We start from the raw sequence: 22,260 nt of genomic DNA, 5'->3' as shown, positions 1-22,260 counted from the left end.
CCACATTGGGACGATTGAGGCACCAGCCTCTTAAACTAAGCAACTACCGAGTCTCAGGCCCTCAGGTGTGAGACATCCACTGTTGCTATTTCAACATAAGCTAACTTAATTCTTTATACATTTATTTATTAAGGGGGGGAGGAGAAGTAGCAGTAACTGTTAATTTTGTTGATGTAAATGCTTCTGTCTGGAAATCACACATTAGAAACCATTGTTCTAAGTCCTATTAAAGTAGAGACAATTTTCTGATCTTACTTACAGGCATATAAACTCAGCACTCAATATTACACAAACTTATCAGAATGTGTTTTGTGTATTTGTAACAAGGGGTTACCATTTCCCCCAACCAGAGTAAACTCTTAAAGCTGACAGATTCCAATGCGGCAGAAAATATGCACAAACATAGTATCTGGTTGGTGAGTTAATGCAGTTTGTACAGGACAATGTAACAGTAAGTACCAATATTTTTCAAACACATATCCTTGGGCCCAGAAATTTATTTTGTGGGAACCCTGCAATAATCAATCAATGTTTATAGGAACATGCTGAAGTTAGAAACAAACTAAGGACCTCTTAGTAGAATTCTGGTCTAGCATGACAAAGCCCTAAATGCAATCCCTAGCACTATGGAGACTGGGCATGGTGGTGCAGGCCTGTAATCCCAGCAGCTTAGAACCAGAGGCAGGAAGATCAGAAGTTCAAGGTCATCTTCAGCTACACAGAAAATTTGAGAACTAGCTAGCAGATTATTTTCGCAGATGCCTTGGAAGCTTCTTAGGAAGCAACTTCTCAAGAGCTACCAGAATTTAAAATGTGCAAAAGTTTGTCCTAACAATTCCATATCCATAAATTTACCTACTAGGGAGTGTGAAAATACATTCCCAAGCATCTTGCAACATATTTGTAACTGTGAAAAACAAGTCACCAATAATGACAACTTAGGCCTGTTAATCCACATATTAAAAGACATCCATATCATTGAATGATTAAAACTTAAAATATAGAATATACAGTATCTTAGTGCATAGAGCAACATGCAAAGCTTTGAGATAGATGAAACTATACATTCTTCAAGAATTTGTTAATATGTGAACAGTTACAGAGTTGCTTAGGTAACTAGGCACTCAATTAAGTTCCTTTTCTCACTGATTTCAGATGATGCCTTTATTCTAATGTGCTGCTGGGACTATTCTAACATTCCATTCCCCTTGTTTATCACACTATTATTTAATACCAAATTTTTGGTTCATTTTGCAATATATTACAAACACTATGGTGTTTATCTTAACACTTGTATAGTATTGCACTGTATGAATGCATCATAAACAATGTCTTCTCTGCTATGCTTACACACTGGAAGATCCTTGAAGCACATAATCTAAACCTGTAGTTATGAGCAAAGTGTGTACGCATTCAATTGATAACTTTTGCCAACACACTCTGTGTCTGGCACGGCTGGTTTCTCCTCACTTTCTCAGTTTTAATGACTAGTCTAATATGTTCTCTCAAGTGACAACAAGCATAGCATTTATTGCAGTGGCATTACATTTACAAACTAACCCAAGAAAATTGTTTGATGCTGTCTTCCTATTAACAACAAGGCACACTCTTGTTCCAGACTATTGTCTCCCAAGAGTTTTTATCTAAAACAGGATTTTCTTATGTAGATATATGAACATATCTGAATGAGTTCATACATGAGTCTTTTGTATCCCAGCAATCACAGAGATCTTGAGGTATGTCTTCTAAATGGTTTAGGTTTATGTAGATATATCTGTGAAGTCTTTTTTTTTAACTAAACATTTTTATTGAATTGTATTTACACACATAGAACAGTACACAAAGCACGATTGATGGTACAGCTTGGTAAATACTCATAAAATGAATGCACCCATGTAACCAGCACCAGAGAGCCCTTGTATTCTTTTCTAGGGCAAAGAAGCCAAGTAAGACAGTGTACACCACATGGTTGCACTTATAGAAAGCTCACTGTGAGCTCTGATAGCACTTGCTTTTGGAGAGGGAGGAGGTGGCTGAAAGAGGTGATTTCTGACAACACTTGGCTCCATCGTGTGGAACTGTGGAAATGCAGTCCTTATGCTGCCTGCACATTAACTACTGCTGCCAATTAAGTTCTTTTATGGTTTGGTGTCTCAACAAATACCTTTGGATTTTTCAAGTAGATGATCCTATCTGCCCAGTTTGGACTCTTCCTGACTCATGTCTTTGTGCTAAGTTCCTTGGCTGAAAGTTCTCGTGTGGTGTTAAGTTGTAAGGGAGACAGGGAGACAGTAGGCAGAGTCTTGTTTTGGCTTTGTAAGAAAGGCTCTTTGGATTCAATGGGAGGATGCTTGCCTCTACAGTAGAGATGCAAGGTTAGAAAAGTTTGTAATAGTTTCTGATATGAGTGCTTAACTCTACCAAATCAAATGGTCTTTTCTTTAACACCATATTAAGATTGTCTACAACTGAATTATCCTTGTATTCCTAATACAAACTCAACCAAGCTGCGATTTTATTCCCTCCTCCAAGTGCTACCAGGTTGTGGGCCTAACAAATCAATAATTTGTATTGATATTTATGTTTGTGTTTCCAGGTGTGTGGAGGCCTGAAATCAACCTCAGTTGTTCTTCAGATTTTCATGTTAGGTTTTAAATTTATCATTACTTGTGTGTGTGGGCACATGTGTCATGCATGCATGAAGCCACAGGACAACTCTGTGGAGTTGGTTTTCTCACTCCACCTTTACATGGATTCTAGGAAATCTAACTCAGATCGTCAGGCTTGTGTAGCAAGAGCCTCTACCCATTGAAACAGCTCACCTGTCTCACCTTACTCTCTAAGCAGGGGTTATCACGGGGACTTGGTGCTCATCACTTAGGCTGGGGTGGCTAGCCAACAAGCCCCAGTCATCTGCCTGTTTCTCAATGCTGGGAACAAGCGTTCAACATCAAGCCCAGTTTTTCCCTTGGGTGCTGGGATCAAATCCAGGTCTTCATGATTAAGTGGCAAACACTAATAGAGCTATCGCCACAGTCTGTGGAGATATTAGCAAGTCTGAATGACCTAGAACTTCCCTTTTTTGAGTAATCTTTGTTGTGGTTTAAAATTAATGTCATTACACCAACTCTACAAAGAAATAATTTTCTTTTCTTTAGTAATTTAATATTCAAGATCCCTTTTCTAGTCTCTGGAATTATTAAAGCAATGCTGAGATTCTTCAGTCTTGCAGGATTGCACAATGGTCTTTTATTTGCATTTCCCTATGGTAGTTGTATTCTCTGCATTCGATTTTATCAATTTGCACTTTGCTCTAAAAACTACACCTTTAAGAAAAGTTGAAATCAGTGTGCTTACTGCCTTTTCCCTTGTCATTTAAGCTTCCCTACATGCTCCTCCGGTGTCTTAAGAGGCTCGCTAGTGGGCTATCTCCCTGAGCATCCTTGCCATGCCAAAGAAGGGGCTTCTGCATTTCTTACCTTTAGACTAATTGCCTTTTGCTTTTATCTTTCTGCCTCCTTTCCCTGCTTGGTTTTATTTTGCTCCCTGCTCCAATTCTGAGACCATATGTGTCACCACAAAAACTCTATGCTGTTGTCACTGACTTTCTCAAGATTTCAGGGGCCTTGGTCAGGTTTACTCGTCTGGGCGGACACCGCTCTAACTTTGGGAACAGAATGCTCACCTGCTCTTTTCTTTAAGTCATTGTTTAGAAGGGTGGGCTGCTCCAGAAATGGCTCCATCTTCCCAGCACCCTTCCTTTCTGTGACTCAAATGATTGTGCAGGCCTGTATTTATGCATCTGCGTCTACAGATCTTTCCTCCCAACATTTATTTTAGCTATCTCTCCTTTATGCCCATGCCTATCCTGTCCAGTTTGGATCCTAATTCTAGTACTTTCTAACCAGTGTTGTGCTTTGCCTCATTAATCTCAAAACATACACAGCATCAGACCAGGCTGCTCTATCTACTGTTATCAAGACATCCTCCACTGCCTCACACTCACAGACCGCTGACAGGATTCTGTAGAGCGCTTCCCAGTTTCAGCCTTTATTTTCACATTGGCCCACTGCCCTCTGTAGTGAAAACAAGGCAGCACCACAGCTTCTCAACCTGCAGGGCTTCAGAGCCCAGCTGCTTCTCTCCCATATCCTCTGCACAGAAGGAGAAACCCTGGGGTGAAACCATGCAGGTCACATTTGTTCTTTCACTTGTATTCTGAAGCTCACAGGGGTGCCACCTGTCACCTAGTTTAGTTTTGCAATGACTTGATATTCCTTCTGTTACTTATGGGGAAAGCTAAAAAACTACTGTTGGCAGCATCTTCCTTCAGTTTAAACTATGTTAAGATTTCTATTGAAACTTAAAAAACACTTTTACCGTCATATGAAAGTATAATTAGAAACCTGCTGTGCAAAGTGCTTTTTAATATACTACCTCATTTAATCCTGAATCAGCCTAGTGAATGAAATTCTATTGCTTACATCATTTTACCAATAGAGGAATTGGGTCCAAGCTCATGGCCACAACGGGCAGATAGGTGCTTTAAACCTCAAGTCATCTTGCTTCAGATGAACCCCTCATCACTCAGTTTATCAAATACTATCAGGTCTGACACTTCAAATTATGACCATTGTCAGCAAATTTTAAAATTGGACTTTATTACTTATAAATACCTATTTAAAACTCTAATAAAAACAAGTGTTACAGGTCAAACCTGAAACTGGAGGTGATAAATAAATGTTTCTTCTACTGCTCTTCAAAAGTACAACAGAGGAGACGGAGAGAGGCTGGATAAGAGGGAACCATGCTGAGCTGCACTTCTGAGCGTCATGTTTCTCCTCTTACTACGCCACTACTGCTAGAGAACAGATTACACGTGAAATTTATTTTAGTAATAAACAGCTTCTTAGACACGACTATTTAGGAAAAACTAGAAATAGTTTTTCCATACTTCAAAACAACTCAGTCTCTTTTGGCTGATATGTTTCTATGAAAGACATTCATTGGTCTATAAAGTGTCACATGGAACCTTGCCTCTTACAGTATATTATAATTATTCTGCCATTAATATTTCTTTGCCAGTAAATCACTCGAGTTTGAAAATATAAATTACTTTTATGTTATAAATCTTCTATTTATTAATAATCAATTTTCTTACCTTCTAACAAATTGGCAGCAACTCAGGAAAAACCCTGGCTCCTGATACACACCTAGTGCACTTTCATACACATTGTTTCAGGTCTTAATGTCTAAGAAATAACTCAGTTGGAGACAGCATTGTTGTTATTTGCTTAGATTTAAACAGAAGCAACTGGAATAAGGTGTGGGAGGATAACATTGCTGGAAAGCTTTTCTCCCCACCACTGGAAGAGTTATTTCTAATAAGGATTTGGTTGGTTTGTTAGCTTTGGGGCCAAGGATCAAAGTCAGGGAACCCATGGCCTTGTGAACACCAGGCAGTGGGCTAGATCCCAGCACTGTTTTATTTGACTTTGCAAACTCAATTCTAAAACTAGCATGCCCATAAGTGATATATTATTTTTAATCATATGATAGGTTTCCCTTTACAAGTATTTGTATTAAGGAAATGTCTCTTTAGTTTAGGAAATAATGAAAATGCTATTATCTACCCAGTGACACTAATAATTTAGTTTTTACAATGATGTCTGTAGATTAATAATACAACTTTTATTACTAGCAAGGGTAACACACCTATTTCTTTTAGTGAAGACATTTCCTCTTGTCATCAAGTCATGGATGTGATTTGTTGACAAGTGATTGCTAACAAAGGATTTTATACCAGCTTCTTTTGGTTGTCAGTTCACAGAATTGAGACACTAAAACAAGACAATGAATAAGTAAAACCAGTTTATCCCCTCTAGATGGATATATTTCCCTCCCACTTAGCCAAAAATATAAAAATATAAATGACTATGTATACTTCAGTGGTTCTGTCTGTATTTAAAGATTTATCAAACTTGAAAACATTAGAAAATTATTTACAGGTTGAGTATCACTATCCAAAATGCTTGGAACCAAAAGTAATGTTTCAGATTTTAGATTCTGTTTTCAGATTTTGGAATACACATACTTTACCTTGTGGATGGAAGTGCATTTATTTCATACACTTCACTCAGTTGATTCAAGTAGTTTTATATGCTATTTACAGTGTCCCTGAAATTCACATGTGACCTGTTGCAGGAAGTGGTGGAATTTCCCAATTCTGTCATTCTGTCAATGAAAAATTTATAGATTCTGGAGCATTTCAAATAATGGATTTTATTATTTTTAATGCTGCTGTTTTCATTTTGTTTTTTCAGGACAGGGTCTCACTATGTAACTCTGGTTAGCCTAGAACTTATTACATAAAGTAGGTTGGCCTTGAACTCACAGAGATCAGCCTGCCTCTGCCTTTTGAGTGCTGACCTTAAAGGTGTGCACCACTCACTGTGCCTAGCCCAGATACTGAATTTTGGATTAAGATGCTCAACCTGGTGAATGGGAGATAAAGCAGCTAACTATAGCGGCTACAAAACACTGGAAAAAAAAAAAGGAAAAGAAAAAAGAAAACATCCAACCAACTAAAAAGAACTTAGTTGTAATCGTATAATTTACAATGTTGTGAACCTCAGAAGAATAGAACACTGAGTGTTTTTTTCCTAGATAGCAAAGATTATTTCCTCCCTTGCCCCTGACAAAAGGCAGTCAATGATTTGGGATTAAAACAGAACATGACAGGTACTCACCCAAGAAACCTCTTATAAAGACACACAACACAGAACATTCTCTTTCATAATTACACAGTTCATTTTCTTCTCCCTCAATTATGTAGTACTCTCTCTTTAGAAAACTATAGTATTAGTTAAGTCTATTTCTTCTTACTATGAACTTTTAATTTCATCTGTATAGGTTACACAAGTCTAGTTGGCACATCTTAAGAATAACACAAAATATGTTATTCTTGAAGAAAATTGAGACCATCTATTTTTAGAGAATAATCCCAGATACTTAATTCAATAAAGCAAATCTTACCATCAGCAGTAGAGATTTTTAAGTGACCACTAAATGCTCACCTGAAGATTATCAATGCCATATGAAGTGTAAACTTGAATATTTGTGTCCATTCTGTAAGCCAGAACTTGTACTGAAGAGTTTTAAGAAAATGACCTACATTAATATATATATTAATCTGCCCCAAGAAACTTCTCAAAAACAGTATAAACATTTAAGAACCACAACAGAGTCGTGCTGAGGTCCAAACTTCAACAAGGACTTTCTTGAAATCTGGTACAGTGGTCAAAATTCAAGACCACATCCTACAGTGTTAGCAGTACAAGCTTTGACTTAAGACTACTCCTTAGAAAAGAGCACACTTGGTTACACATGGCTTTTAACCTTGAGCTACAGTTATGCTACAAGCCCATTCATCCCCAGGGTCACTCAAGTGGAAACGTGGACACTCTCCGGGCACTCTTCAGAGTCCTTGGTCTTCCAGCTTTGATGGAGATCTCGGAGGCGCTCAGAAGTCCGTGTGCTTACATTGAGAGCAGGATGAACCTTACAGATCCCACTCTCCTCCATTAGAGACAGGCCACAGATCCCGAAGTACGCGTGCAAGGCATCTGAAAAGGCATTTAGAACCATGATCAGCATTCTTATTTGCACATACTGCAAAGTGTCCACTGCTAATCATGACATAAAAAAATTAGAATACTACTTTTTGAAAGAACTAGTCTCAATTTCAAGTACCATTTTAAAAAGCCAATCAAAATCATGTATTGTATTACTGAAATTACTATTAGAGGTGTTAGTATTCAGGCATCTTTATTGGCCTGCCCTCGGGGTTCTGACAGGATATGCCCTCAGGAGCAGCCACTAAGAGGACCACATTCCCTTTTAAAGGGGCTCAGCCCACCTCCCATCTTTCTCTTCTCTCTCTGTCTGTCCCTTCTCTCTCTGCCTCTCTGCCTATCTGTCACGCCCCCCCCACACCTCTCTTTTCTCTTCTGCTGCTCCTGTCTCCAGAGGCTGGTATCCCCTCCCCTCCCCTCTTTTCCCATTTCCTTTCCCCTAATAAAAAACCCTTTAACGTGAGCTCTGTTGCATGGTATCTTTTCCTCATACTACTTTTTAAATTACAATAAGAGGAACATATCACATGACTTTCTTGCCCATGTTCTCTAAGGATTTGAATAGCGATGCCTTCTGCTGACCACAAAATATCGAGGAAAAAAAATTCATATTACGAAAGAAAATTTTCCTTTCATTTTCAATTTTGTCTTTATGGTGCTAAGTGTACCAAGGGCCTACCAAATGGTAAGTACATCACCCTTCACCACTGAGCTATAACCAGAGTCCTAGAAAGTTTTCTAAAAATGAAAACAAAAACAGCAGCAACACCTGTTGTCCCACCCGAGCTTTGTCCCAACAGCTCCTAAGCATACACCATCACTGTGTGGAGTAAACAGAACTCCTAAATATAGATCACTGTGTGGAGTGAACAACTCCTAAGCATACACCAAAACTGTGTGGAGTCAACAGAACTCTTAAGCATATAACAACACTGTATGGAGTAAACAGAACTCCTAAATATACACTATCACTGTGTGGAGTAAACAGAACTCCTAAATATACACTATCACTGTGTGGAGTAAACAACTCCTAAATATACACTATCACTGTGTGGAGTAAACAACTCCTAAATATACACTATCACTGTGTGGAGTAAACAAGTCCTAAGCATACACCAACACTGTGTGGAGTAAACAACTCCTAAATATACACTATCACTGTGTGGAGTAAACAAGTCCTAAGCATATACCAACACTGTGTGGAGTAAACAACTCCTAAATATACACTATCACTGTGTGGAGTAAACAAGTCCTAAGCATACACCAACACTGTGTGGAGTAAACAGAGTGAAGAGTCCACCTGGAGAACTGTGCCGTTTCTGCCCTGACTGTCCTCACAGACTCACTTTCTATGTGACGACCCCTCTGCCCTACCTAACCTCACTAGTCCCCCAATTCCAGGGAGACACAAGCCTCTGCTTCATGAAAACACATGGCCTCTGTCTGCCTGAGAACCTTATATAGACCTCAGAAGTGCTCTGAACTCTGTAGTTACACTAACACTACAAAAAAGTTTCATAGCAACCAAGAATACTTTTCTATTTTTGAAATGGCTAGCATTTAAGATCCTAGAGCTACTGAAATTCAGAACATCTTACCAGGTCTAACTCTGGCTCACTTTCCTCTAACTTTCAGAGTAAAAAAAAAGAAAAAAAAATCCCTGTTTTTTATAGTTACTCTAAAGTTACAAGGTGAATAAAGCAGTATTAACCTTGTTTAGAAACCAGAAAGTTTTCAAGGTAATGAAAACGTAAAAGAAGGGGCTGGAAAGACAGCTCAGCAGTTAAAGAGCACTGGATGCTCTTTCAGAGTTGCAGCAACCACAGCTCACAACCATCTGTGCCTCCAATTCCAGGGGCTCTGATACCTTTCCTGGCATCTGCAGGTGCTGCAAGCATGTGGTGTACAGACAAAAATAAAGGCAAAATATTCCACATACATAAAGGTGACTAGCAAGGAATATAACACAAATTGAGAATAATATAAATTGGATCATGTATAAAATCTAAATCTCTCCATATTAAGATTTTTTTCTCAAAAGAAGTTTTCTAAAAGTCAGAAATCAGTACTTAATTTCAAACTTCAAATCATTAAAACTGCCCAAAGAATCCAAAACCCAAACCCCTCATCTGTCGGTACTGTTATATACTTCCTTTAATAAGCCAAAGGCATTCTCCACAAAAATAATAAAGGTCCTGGTGCCGAATTTGCTACCAATTTTACTAAAAGCAAGTTAAGGCACTCATCTGATGGTTCTCCTAAAGGCTCACTAAGGAGGCCCTGCCCTCAGACCCTCGATGTGACAGTATGCAGGTTCCAGGGACACAGGTCTCTAAGTCATCAGCACACCCACGTGAGGATACAAACACTAAACTTAGCAACCAATCTCTCTAGAAAAAAAAGCTTCATAAATTTCCCCTGAAACATGGAACTGGGAAGCTAAGTCTGGTGGTGGTCCACACCTTGAAGCCTGCACTTGGATGGCAAAGGCAGGAGAATCAAGACTCAAGATCATCTCTGGCTATATGGTGGGTTCAAGAGTAACCTAGGCCACATCATAAGACCCTGTCTCAAAAACTAAAGCAACTGAACAAAAGGCCCACAAAATAAAACTCCATGATACCAGAAATAATTGGTATTTTCGAATATATGAGATGCTTTCCAAAAGATTGCATTTCTTATTTCCATTATTTGTTAAAACATTGCCAGACTGACAGCAAAAAAAGATGGCACCAGGACCAAAATAATCACCAGATCTCTTAAGACATCAAACATATTTACAGCTATGTGTTATACATACCAAAATCCTCAAAACTGTATTTTGTTTTGAAAATTGATTTGTGAGACCATATATTGGGCATGCCTCTGAAGCAGTCAATGTTTTCTCTAAGAAAGACTGTTTTACATTGGGGGGAGGCAGGTGTCATTTTACTGTGAGCACAAAAATATGGTCTCCTGAGCCTCTTCTTTACATTTTGACTCAAGTACACACTCCAAGAACAGAAGCTCTATAGAGATGAGCAGAAGAGCACTTCCCAATGCTATGATAATCAAGGCCACAACTCTATGACTGTGCTGCAATGCCCATGCCTTGGAGCTAGGTATGTATGTTATAGCTAATCCTCCAATAATATGTTAATCAACCATGCCAGTACTGCCAATTACTTTAGCAGTGATTTTTATAGACAAGCTGCAACAGGCTCATTTTGCTCGAGTAAAACCTAAGTGGGGTGAGTAAAAACTGGGAAGGACACTAGGGAGGGGTGCTAATTTTTGAGTGTCAGTCATACGGTCTAGAGCATTTTAGGTAGGAAGCATGAGAAGTCAGAAATTATGGTACTCATCTAAATAAATTAACCAAACCCACAGTAGTGGCCTTTCATCCTAGCACTTGGGAAGCAGAGGCAAGGGATCTATCTCTGTGTGCTTATGGCCATCCTGATCAGTGAATTCCAGGCCATCTGGGGTTACACTGTAAGACCCTGTCTTAGACAAAAAAAAAAGCTAACTGAAACTGCCAAAATTCGGAGGATAATAATATAGGCAGCAAGGAATACCTGTCTATTCAGGATTTGAGAAAGTTTATTAAGTTAGTATATGTTCACTGTACATAGTAAGTACATGCTCATTGACACATATTACGTGTACCCTCCTTTCTCCCCAACCTGACAGTCTCTTCTGCTTTATGTCATATGCATATGAATCATCTCCTATGTCGATAAAGCCAAGGATCCCAAGTGAGGGAGAACAGGGACAGTTATGTATGAGCCGGTGCATTCTGCTTAATATGAGGATCTCCAGTTACATCCATTTTCTATCAACAATGTAATATCATTCTGAATAAACTGCATTGGGTACATATACCACATTCTTTACCCATCTGTCTGTTGATTGACACCTAGTCTGGGTCAATAACTTAGCTATTGAGGACACAAGGTTACTGAAGCCTCTCTTGTTACCTTACAGTTCTTTGGGTATACATCCAGAATTGGTACAACTGGGTCAAATGATAGACCGAGTTTTAGTCTGCTCTCCATAGTGGATGGAATCATTTATGTTCTTGTTATTTGTTATAAGAACAGCCACTTTGATTAAGGTGAGAGGGAATCTGGATGTACTTTTACATTTCCCCAATGACTAATGATGCTGAACCTGGGTTGTTTGGCATTTTTGGTATTTAGGTTTCTAAGTTCTTTATGTATGTTAGATATTAATTCTCTTTCAGAAGTATGACTAGTGAAGATACTTTCCCATTCTGTAGGCACTATTTGATATACTGTTTCCTCTGTTGCACAGAAAGAATTTAATTTCATGAGATCTTGTCAATTGCTGGCATTATTTCCTTGCTCTAGGTAAGAATTTAAAACCCTAAAGATTGGAGAAAGTCCCTAATTTTAGCAGAAATGCTTTGAGTTTTTCAATGTTAGTTGAAGCTGTGCTCTGCACAGTCTTTTTTTGTTTTTTGTTTTTTACGAGACAGGGTTTCTCTGTATTGTTTTGGAGGCTGTCGGTCCAGCCCAGCCTCGAACTCACAGAGATCCGCCTGCCTCTGCCTCCCGAGTGCTGGGATTAAAGGCGTGCACCACGACCGCCCGGCTTCTGCACAGTCTTTATTATGTTGAATTACATCTCTTTTATTCCATGCGTCTTCAGGGCTTTTATCACAAAGCAATGTTAGACTGTGTCAAAGTCTTTTCTGCATGTATTGAGATGATCTTGTGACATCTATTTTTGAGTTTTAATTATGGGATATAATATATTTATAGATGTGTGTGTTGAACTGTCATTGCATTCCTAGAATGAAGTCTATTTGCTCATGGTACATGAATGTTCTGTAAAGCAGGGTCTCATGTATGACAGACTGGGCTCAAACTCAATGTATTTCCAAAGATGACCTTGAACTTCTGATTCTCCTGCCTTCACTTTTTATGAGGTGGTATTACAAGCATGCATCATCACATCTGGTTTACATGTGCTAGAGAGATCAAATCCAGGGTTGCATACATGCTAAGCACTCTAGTAACTAGCTACATTCAAGCCCTTGAGCAGTATTTTTTAATGTGTTGATGAATTTGGCTTTGAGAATTTTTTTAAAACTTAAAAGTCATTCTTGTTTCCCGCAGGACTCAGTGTCCTGGTTAGCTTTACTAACTTGAAATAATCTAGAATCACTCAACTGAAGAATTGTCTTGTTCAAATTGTCCTGCTGCCATGTTTGTGGGTAATTGTCTTGAGTGCTGACAGGTGAAGGAGGGCCCACTGTGGTTGGTAACATCCCTGGGCAGGTGATCCTGGGCTGTATAACAAAGTTAGCTTGGCCAAAGGTGGTAGTATATGCCTTTAATCCTAGCACTTGGGAAGCAGAGGCAGGCATTGGGTTTGAGATCAGTCTGATCTACAGAGTGAGTTCCAGAACTGCCAGGGCTACACAGAGAAACCCTATGTCAAAATGTCAAAAAACAAGCAAACAAACAAACAAAAACGCAAGCAAGCTAACTAGCTAGCCTGAACAGAAGACAGTACAAGGCAGAGAGTGAGCCAGTAGACAAGTGTCTCTTAAGTGACTTCTCTCAATGATGGATTGTAACCTAGCTGAATAAGCCAAATAAACCCTTTCCTCTTCAAGTTGCTTCTAGTTAAAGTTTTACTACAGCAACAGAAAAGCAAATTAGAATACCATTAGCTTGAGTCACAGTTAATGATTCTGAAGTCACAGCTAATAACCCTGATGTTTTAGATGAGCCAAATAATGCCTAGTTTTGAATAGGACCCATTCAGAGCATCTGCCTTACTTTTGCACATGAAAGAAAACATTTGTAAGTATTGGGGGCATAGGGGATGCATACCTTCCTGACCATTTGCCCTCTCTTCATGCTACTCATGCCTTAAATTTGTCTTAAATATCTTTATGCTTTTTATTTTGGGTGTGGGTATTATAGATTTATGCACATGTAGAGGTCAAAGGACAACATAGGGGTTGGTTCTCCCTTTCTACCATGTTGGTTCTGGGAACTGAAACCAGGTCACCAGGTCTGGCAGCTGGTATATTTACCAACTGAGCCATTTCACTGGCCTGCAGACATAATCTTTTACAAAATGTATATTTACTGTAATGTGAGAACTGTGGTAATATTTTCTATCGATTACAATTTCTGAAGAAGACATACACTTACCAGATCTACTCAAGAAGTAAAACCCATGCTGCTTTAGATTCAAGCCAAATGTAATTACCTGGATGACTGTCTGGCCATTTGGCAAATCCCCCCACAAGGCGATCCTGAGTTGATAAGATGTAATTCCTGTTCTTCTCAAAGTTAGTGTACTGGAAAATTTTCAGAAGCTAAAAATAAAATGACAAAAATTAACAGGCACAAAACTTCCTATTGGCTTGTGGGTCACATTTCAGCTATTGATCATAGGGATAGGTTTTTCTCTAGCTCTCACAGCAAATCTCTGGGGACCTGAGCACTTAAATTAGCCAGCTACAGTTATCTTTTATTTTCTTAGCAAGCTTATTAGCAAGAAGGTTTAATATTGTCAAGATATGACTTATACCCAGGCACACCTATGGATTCAGTAATTTTCTACTAAAATTATACACACACACACACACATATATATAGAGAGAGAGACAGACAGAGACAGAAAGAGAAAGACAGACAGAGACACACAGAGAGACAGAAAGACAGAGAGACAGAGAAAAACATAGAGGCAGAGAGAAAGGAACATTACTCAGACATAAAAAGGAAATTTTTATATATACAAAATGGATGGCTCCTAACATTATGCTATGGGAAATAAGGAAGAAAAGAAGAAATGTTGCATTATTGCATTTATATGAGTGTGATGACTTACAATGTCAACAGGATCTAAAGTCAACTAGTGGCAAATCTCTGGGTGTGTCTGTGTCTGTGAGGAACTATCAATATTAGGTTAACTGAGATGGGATTCCCCTTCCCTCATTGTGGGCACACTATTTCCCCAGGCTAAGATCTTGGACTGCTGTGTTTCATGATTGAGGACAAATGTGACCAGTCACTCCCGGGTCCTGTGGCCAGGCCCTCCCTAACTCCCAGAACTCTAAGCCTAATCCAATCTTTCCTTTTTAAGTTACTTTGCTCAGTTATTATAACAACATGATGAGATTTCCCTGAAATGATACATGAAGATAACACATACAACAGTGACTACAGGAGGCTGGGGGAGAGGACAGAGAGACACTCCGGATAGGACCAGAGGCCATATACACAATGGCAGTGGTAGTTACATATTATTTTGGACATCACTATTACTAGTGGATTATATACAAATGGTTAAACTTCTAAGCATACTAAGCTATAGCTCACACAATGAAAGAAAAGTTCACAGAACTTTGTAATGGAACAACCAGCTTTGACAACTCAGAGCCCTGTGACCAAAAGGAGACAGCTTAGTATTGGGGGCTTCCGGTGTGATGTAACAGGAAACACCACCATCACCAAGTGATATTAGTGTGGAGAGCAATTATGGCTCATTTTTAGATGTGGTACTGACACTAGTGTGTTGTTTTCTTGAGTTATTTTCATTTAGAGAACATATTTATGACTCTGCAGACAACAAGACAAGGCTGTCTTGAAGTCAACACAGTTATTGGGAGCAGTGTACATGCAATTGGTGACGGACAGCTGCTTTGGAACCATACTGAAGCATGAGCGATGCATGGAGCCCATTACACTACCTACTCTATTTTAAGTATGTCTGCAATTTTCATGACTAAAAACAGTACAGACATTTTTAAAGTGGTGTTAGAAGTAAACAGATAGGATATTACCTTCATTTTAAACCAGTCTCTTTTCAGATTCCTTTCAACCACACACATGAGGGAAAAAACAGGATATTACACACAAGATGAACACAAACTCTTGTTATAGTCAGAACATCTCACATTTCAAGATGCAAATGATGGAGATAACAGCTCAGTGACTTTACGTAGCAAGTCCAATCAATGAAATTTGGAAGTTTTAGGCAAAACAAACAATAGGAAGGAAAGAAAGAAAAACGTTAAATGAATTTCCAGCAAATGTCCTACAATTACCTTTTAAATTAACTCCCTATTTTTGGGTATGACTCCCAGAACAATCCCTGCTGTACACGTTCTAGTCAGCTTTATTAACAAGGTGCCTGGCCTCATGTGTACGTAACAAGTCCTCCACAAGTTTTAAGGGTATATAACTATCAAGGGCTTAGGTGCCTCAATTCCATGGCCTCTCTTACCTTTAGAGTTGCTCCCACCCAGAATGAGTAACAGGTGTCAACGGGCTTATTAGGTCTTCCATGGTATCCATTCTGCTGCCTCATTATACACCACCTCTTTATCCTGTTTAGTTCTTTTTCTGAAAAAACTTCTTCCAGTTTGCCCATCAGGCACAGTGACGCAATGCCACAAAAGGTGGATCCTCCTGATGATCAAAACACAAACTGTAAACTTCTGCTCAGGTGTCTATAGGCCTAAGAGAGCTGTATAAAATATTGGGAGAAGGGGAATGGTCCTGTTAGCCTATAGGACAGTGAAATAAAATTTAACACAGAACTCAAAACACTAAACAGTGAAGTCTTCCATATCAACTGATAAAGCAGAATAAAATTTAAACTAATTTAAAGCTATAAAGGACATTGTACTTTTGAGCTTGGACCAAGATCAAGGACTCTGTTCCAAATTACAGGATTTACACCAGAACAAACCCCTCAAGTCTTGTTTTTAAGTTCCTTTATGTCCACGGGTTCTGCATTCAGGGAGGTAACTGAGAATTCAAACTATTTGAAAAGCAAATGGCTTCTATACAGACTTTTCTTCTGATTACTCCCTGCCCAATACAGCAAAGCAGTATTTACATGGAGCTAGGCATTATTGTTGTAATTAAAAAAAAAAAAAGCAGCACTTGAGAAAGATGCCATTTGACAGAGCTCATGTGGAGAGCTTTTTATTAGGGGAAAGCAAATGGAAAGGGGGGGAGAGGGGAGAGCAGCCTCTGGAGACAGGAACAGCAGAAGAGAAGAGAGGCAGAGAGGGAGGGAGGGAGAAGGAGGAGAGGCAAAGGAGGAGAGGAAGGGAGGGAAAGGAAGAGAGAGGGAGAGAGAGAGGGAAAGGGACAGGGACACAGGGCCCTTTTAAAAGGGAACATAGTGAATGTGCACAGGTGGTGCTCTTAGTGGCTGCAGCTGAGGGCGTGTCCTGTCAGAACCCCAAGGATAGGCCAATACAGATGCCTGAATACTAACAATTACTACACAAGAGATTTAAAGGCAGGGGCAGTAGCATAGGTTCTATGCAGAGTAAACTCATTGTTTAATGGCTTTGTTAGTTTTATGAATGCTACAAGCATTCATGTTTGGTAGTTATTGGGAAGAATCTGTCCTCTCAAACATGGAACTTGAGGTAGTTAACAAGCATGTAGTCAGAGGTACAGATGGAAACTAAGTACAGAGGCATATAAACAGGCTAATTCCATACTTAAACACCATACCAAAAAAAAAAAAAAAGATAAGTAAGTTCGCAAGAGCTTGGTGTTCAAAGGAAATTAATACCAAAGAGTTAACATTTCTGTTCTGGATTAAGAAGTAGAGATAATTAAAAAGAATCACAGAATCAAATTAATTTATATGAGCTTCCTATTAGGAATCTTTAGAGACAAAAATAATTTTGCCTGAGCAAACTCAGATAGCTCAATTTTTACAGAACATTAAAACTATACCTCAAAGTGTCTGCTCCTGGTAAATTAGTGAGATAAAGTGAGCAGTACACTTGATGATCACGGTTGGTCACCATTTGCCTGGTCAGTCTCTCTGATTACATATCCAGACCAAGTAAAGGACAGTAATGAGACAACAGACTTAGAAAAATGAGAAAAAAGAAAATCCCCCAACCCCAACCCAATATTACATATTCAGACTGAGGAGAAAGGAATAAACACTCCTGAAAAAGTCAGAATACCAGTAAGCAGAAACAGACACTTCAAACTCAACTTTCCACGCACGGGATACAAAGTGCCACAGAGGACAATCGATTCAACTCACACAAGTGTTACAAGTATAATGGAGGTGAGCTCAGGAGATCAGATGGAAAGACTCATTTACAGTCTAATGGATAAACACTGACAAATGACCAAGTTTCACCTAACAAGTTACACTGAAACAATGAATGGAAAGGTAAAACCCAAACAAAGGGATACAAGCAGAAGCAGGCACAATGATCACAGGCCCTAAACAAAGAAAGACAGCAGAGAGGCAGCAGGCGCGAGAGAGCGCCAGTGGTCTCTCCACAGCCCAGGGTGAGCTCTGAGCACAGGCAGGCGTGCTACTCCAGCAGTCACTCTGCTCCTGAGAGTCCAGTCCAGGCTCCCGGTGAGCGGTGCAATGGCTAATTCCAGTTGTCAATTTGATAGGATTTCATTTACGTTTCTCCATTATTTTAGCTGAGGGGAAGGCCCACTCTGGCGAGAACACCATTCCACAGCAGCGTTCATCTCCCTGCTTCCTACCTGCAGGTGTGATGCCTCGTCTCCATCTCCTGTCACCATGACTTCTCCATGGACTGTGCCCGTAACTGACAGTCAAAACAAACCCCTTCTCCCACAGTTGTTTGTCAGGTATTCTGTCCCAGCAACAATCAACTAGCACAAGTAGGAAAAGACACATTCCTGTAACAGGTCCTTTTCCTTTTAATCGTCATAGTGGCTTGGCCTTTCTGACTGAACCTATCACTTACAAAGAAGCCTGGCAACAGAGGCCTGGTATCCCAACTAAATGAGATGATATTTAAATTACCAAAATTACCAAATGATGGTTACTACAGAGCAGTAGCTAAATTACTTTAATAAGTTTAACCTTAATGCACATATCTGATATTACAAATTGTGCTGAAGATACAAGGTGCTATTTTAAAACTATACAATCATTTAAGAAGTCTTACCATGAGATTCAAGTCCTGCTCCCTGTGCCAGCCCGTTGTCATACGACTGAAAAAGAAAAACAGTTTAGTTTAATGGAGAAATAATAATTATAATAATAGATAAGTTGCCAAAACAAAGCTATTTTGATCTCTTTTATATCTTCTACAGTAGGTACTTCCTCCAGAGAAGTAGACGTGAACATTTTGCAGTCTCCATTCTTCTCTGGGTTAGCAGCCAAACCCCCAGAGAGGTGCATCTGGGAAGTATACAGCAATCAATGACAATCTCCAAGCCCAACCCTCACTCTTCCATGTGAGTAGACAGAATGAAAACACGAGGACTTCACGCCTACTCAACTTCAGCCATTAAATAAATCTAGTCTGAGACACTTTCAGCTTACTGGGGATAACCGCCAACTAAGTTTCAAAGACCTCACATATCCCCCAAAATCAAAACAATACGATCAATAAAATTTCTACAACTCAAACTATGTAGAGATATTCCTAAGTTTCGGATTACTTGCCTACAAAAACAGTATCAAACCTAGCCAACCAGCTCTGATAACCGATTACAAGATCAATGGTAATTTGTGAGGAAATCTGAGGGAGAAGAAGGAGAGCTACTGCTCAGTGTAACCCTGACCTGAAGTCGCGATCTAAGAGAAAGATCATCCTAAGAGTAAAAATACAGGCCGTCTTTGACGAGTGAGGCCAAGGCAATAGGGAATATAATATTTTTATTTACCAGAATAAGAACTTACACACAAAGGATGGAGGGTCAGAAGCACATCCATTTTCCAGAGGAGGAAGGAGAAGAAGAGAGATTCTTTCTCTTTCACTTCCTTTTATCCTAAATTTCCTTATCCCCGCCCCTAGGGTGGATAGCTTTGTGGGGCTCACCCCTACAAGTCTTGACTTGCTCAGCCCCAGGACAGTCCCAGTTTCCACAGTTCAAATAATAATAAAAAGATTCAAATCCTCATAAACACAGTACACTAACTGTGTAATATATAAGCTCTTTAGTCTACAAATATTTATATAAATAGAAACCGTACATCACGATCATGACCAATCATATCATCTTCTCTAAACTCTGTTAATAAGCACTTACTGCCTCCCTTCAGTCAACAAGGCTACTTATTATCCCTGTGGGCTGTTAGTGCTGTACAAATAAAGATGGCCATACCAGCAGCCAGAAAGAATGTACAAGTCAAGTTGGCAGTGCTCAAAGGGCATGACTTCTGGACAAGAAAGGTAAAAATGGAAGAGATGGGCCTTTTAAGCATCAGGTAATTAAGGATAACTCAACAGAAGAATTTAGAGGCCTGAAGAACAAAAGGAAGACTTCCTTCCTGCCAGGAAAACCACAGAACATACATACCACATTTCCCCCACCAACAAATCACTCAAAGAAATCATACTTGGTTGCAAAGATAAAATGGTATCCTGGGAATGGAGAGATAGCTCCGTGCTTAAGAGCACTTACTGCTCTTGAAGAAGACCCAGTTTCAGTTCCTAGCACCCACATGGTGGTTCACAACCATCTGTAACTCCAGTTCTGGGGAATTTGATAGTTCTTCTGACCTCTGTGGTCTCCTGCACACACACAGTATCATACATACACTCAGACACACACACACAGATACACACAAATTGTTTTTTAAAAAAAGTGCAACCTTGAGCTATACTTTTAAGAGAAAAAAATTACTAAATGAAATATATCTAGTTACTGTTAGATAAAAACACAGAAAATGAAATGAAAATCCTGCTTCTCAGTATATGAAAACCAGTCTGTATAGACAAGAAACAGTCACAAGGAAATTTAACCCAGCACCCAAAACTCAACTGCACATTCTCCAATACTGGGAATATGAAAAAGGAAATTAGATATTAAAAGCAAAAAGCTGGAGAAATGGCTCAGTCTATAAAGTATCTGTGTGTCAGGACCTGAGTTTGGACCCCAGAACCAACATAAAAGCCAGACTTAGGGCAGATGTCTGTAATCCCAACACTGGAGTAGATAATGCTGGCCGGTGCCTAGCCTAACCAATGAACTTCAGGTTCAGCGACAGATGGTATCAAAAGACAAAGGCAGAGAGCTGCTGAGGAGAATATTCAACATGTATTTCCGTTCCCACACATGCACACACACCAAAACTAACAAGTACACACCCCCCGACACAAGAAATCACTCACAGAAACTAACAAGTGCACACCCCACACACACAAGAAATCGACTCACAGAAACTAACAAGTGCACACCCCACACACAAGAAATCACTCACAGAAACTAACAAGTGCACACCCCACACACAAGAAATCACTCACAGAAACTAACAAGTGCACACCCCACACACACAAGAAATCACTCACAGAAACTAACAAGTGCACACCCCACACACACAAGAAATCACTCACAGAAACTAACAAGTGCACACCCCACACACAAGAAATCACTCACAGAAACTAACAAGTACATACCCCCCACACAAGAAATCACTCACAGAAACTAACAAGTACATACCCCCCACACACAGAAACTAACAAGTACACACCCCCCCACACAAGAAATCGACTCACAGAAACTAACAAGTGCACACCCCCCACACACACAAGAAATCACTCACAGACACTAACAAGTGCACACCCCACACACACAAGAAATCACTCACAGAAACTAACAAGTGCATACCCACACACACAAGAAATCGACTCACAGAAACTAACAAGTACACACCCCACACACACAAGAAATCACTCACAGAAACTAACAAGTGCACACCCCACACACAAGAAATCACTCACAAAAACTAACAAGTGCACACCCCACACACAAGAAATCACTCACAGACACTAACAAGTGCACACCCCACACACAAGAAATCACTCACAGAAACTAACAAGTGCACACCCCACACACACAAGAAATCGACTCACAGTAGGAAGAAATAATAATGTGTTAAATGGTTTAAAGAAAAAAAAGTAAGAGATTAGCCAGTTGATAAAGATTAGCCAGTTGTGGTGGTGCACACCTTTAATCCCAGTACTGAGGAGGCAGAGGCTGGAAAATCTCTTTGAGTTTGAGGTTAGCCTGATCTACACAGTAAGTTCCAGGACAGTCAAGGTTACAGAGAAACTGTCTCAAAATGACAAAAACTCCAACAAAACAACGACAAAAAACAAGTAAATTATTGGACTACTAAGGAACAGTTATTGACAATGAAAACACAAAATGGGCAGCAGAGAGGCTGCAGAGATGGCTCAGCGGTTAAGAGCATAGACTGCTCTTGGAGACAAGACCCAAGGTGAGTCCCCAGCACTCCTGTCGGGGAGGTTCCTGGACACCTGTAACTCCAGCTCTGGGAGGACCCAACTCCTTGGACCTCTAGGGTCACCTTGCACTTCTGTGCATATAATCCCCTCCCTGCCCCAACACACACACAATTACAAATGATAGATCTTTTTCTGAAAAAGGGGAAATCGAATAAGGGCAGAGACCCACAATTAAGAATATAGAGCTGATATACGGAGGCACGAGTGGAGCAGAGTCGGAGCTCAGTGTACAGTGTGCTAACTTAGCATACGCCTGACCCTGGGCTCGATCTGAAACACAACTTTCGTCACCCTCAAAAGAAGCAAAAATGCCAGGGAGAAAGTAGCTGAGATGAAAACCAGCAAAGAAGACATATAAAACTGAAA

At 39.7% G+C, this 22,260-nt stretch overlaps 1 protein-coding gene across 1 annotated transcript in view; it reads right to left on the bottom strand.

The window, feature by feature from the left end:
* Window positions 1-294: 294 nt before the first annotated feature.
* Window positions 295-22,260, bottom strand: part of Pggt1b (protein geranylgeranyltransferase type I subunit beta) — a 38,511-nt gene continuing 16,545 nt past the window's right edge. Inside the window, exons 6-9 of the mRNA XM_005069147.4 lie at window positions 18,583-18,628; window positions 15,888-16,072; window positions 13,866-13,974; window positions 295-7,625 (exon numbers count right to left, since the gene is read on the bottom strand). Coding sequence (XP_005069204.3) covers window positions 7,444-7,625; window positions 13,866-13,974; window positions 15,888-16,072; window positions 18,583-18,628 — 522 coding nt within the window. The 3' untranslated portion in view covers window positions 295-7,443. The remainder of the gene's footprint in view (window positions 7,626-13,865; window positions 13,975-15,887; window positions 16,073-18,582; window positions 18,629-22,260) is intronic.

The sequence above is a fragment of the Mesocricetus auratus genome, unplaced genomic scaffold (genome assembly GCF_017639785.1).
Source record: "Mesocricetus auratus isolate SY011 unplaced genomic scaffold, BCM_Maur_2.0 Super-Scaffold_6730, whole genome shotgun sequence".
NCBI lineage: Eukaryota > Metazoa > Chordata > Mammalia > Rodentia > Cricetidae > Mesocricetus > Mesocricetus auratus.
The sequence above is the reverse complement of the archived record's forward strand: the minus strand, read 5'-3'. Positions and strand labels throughout refer to the sequence as shown.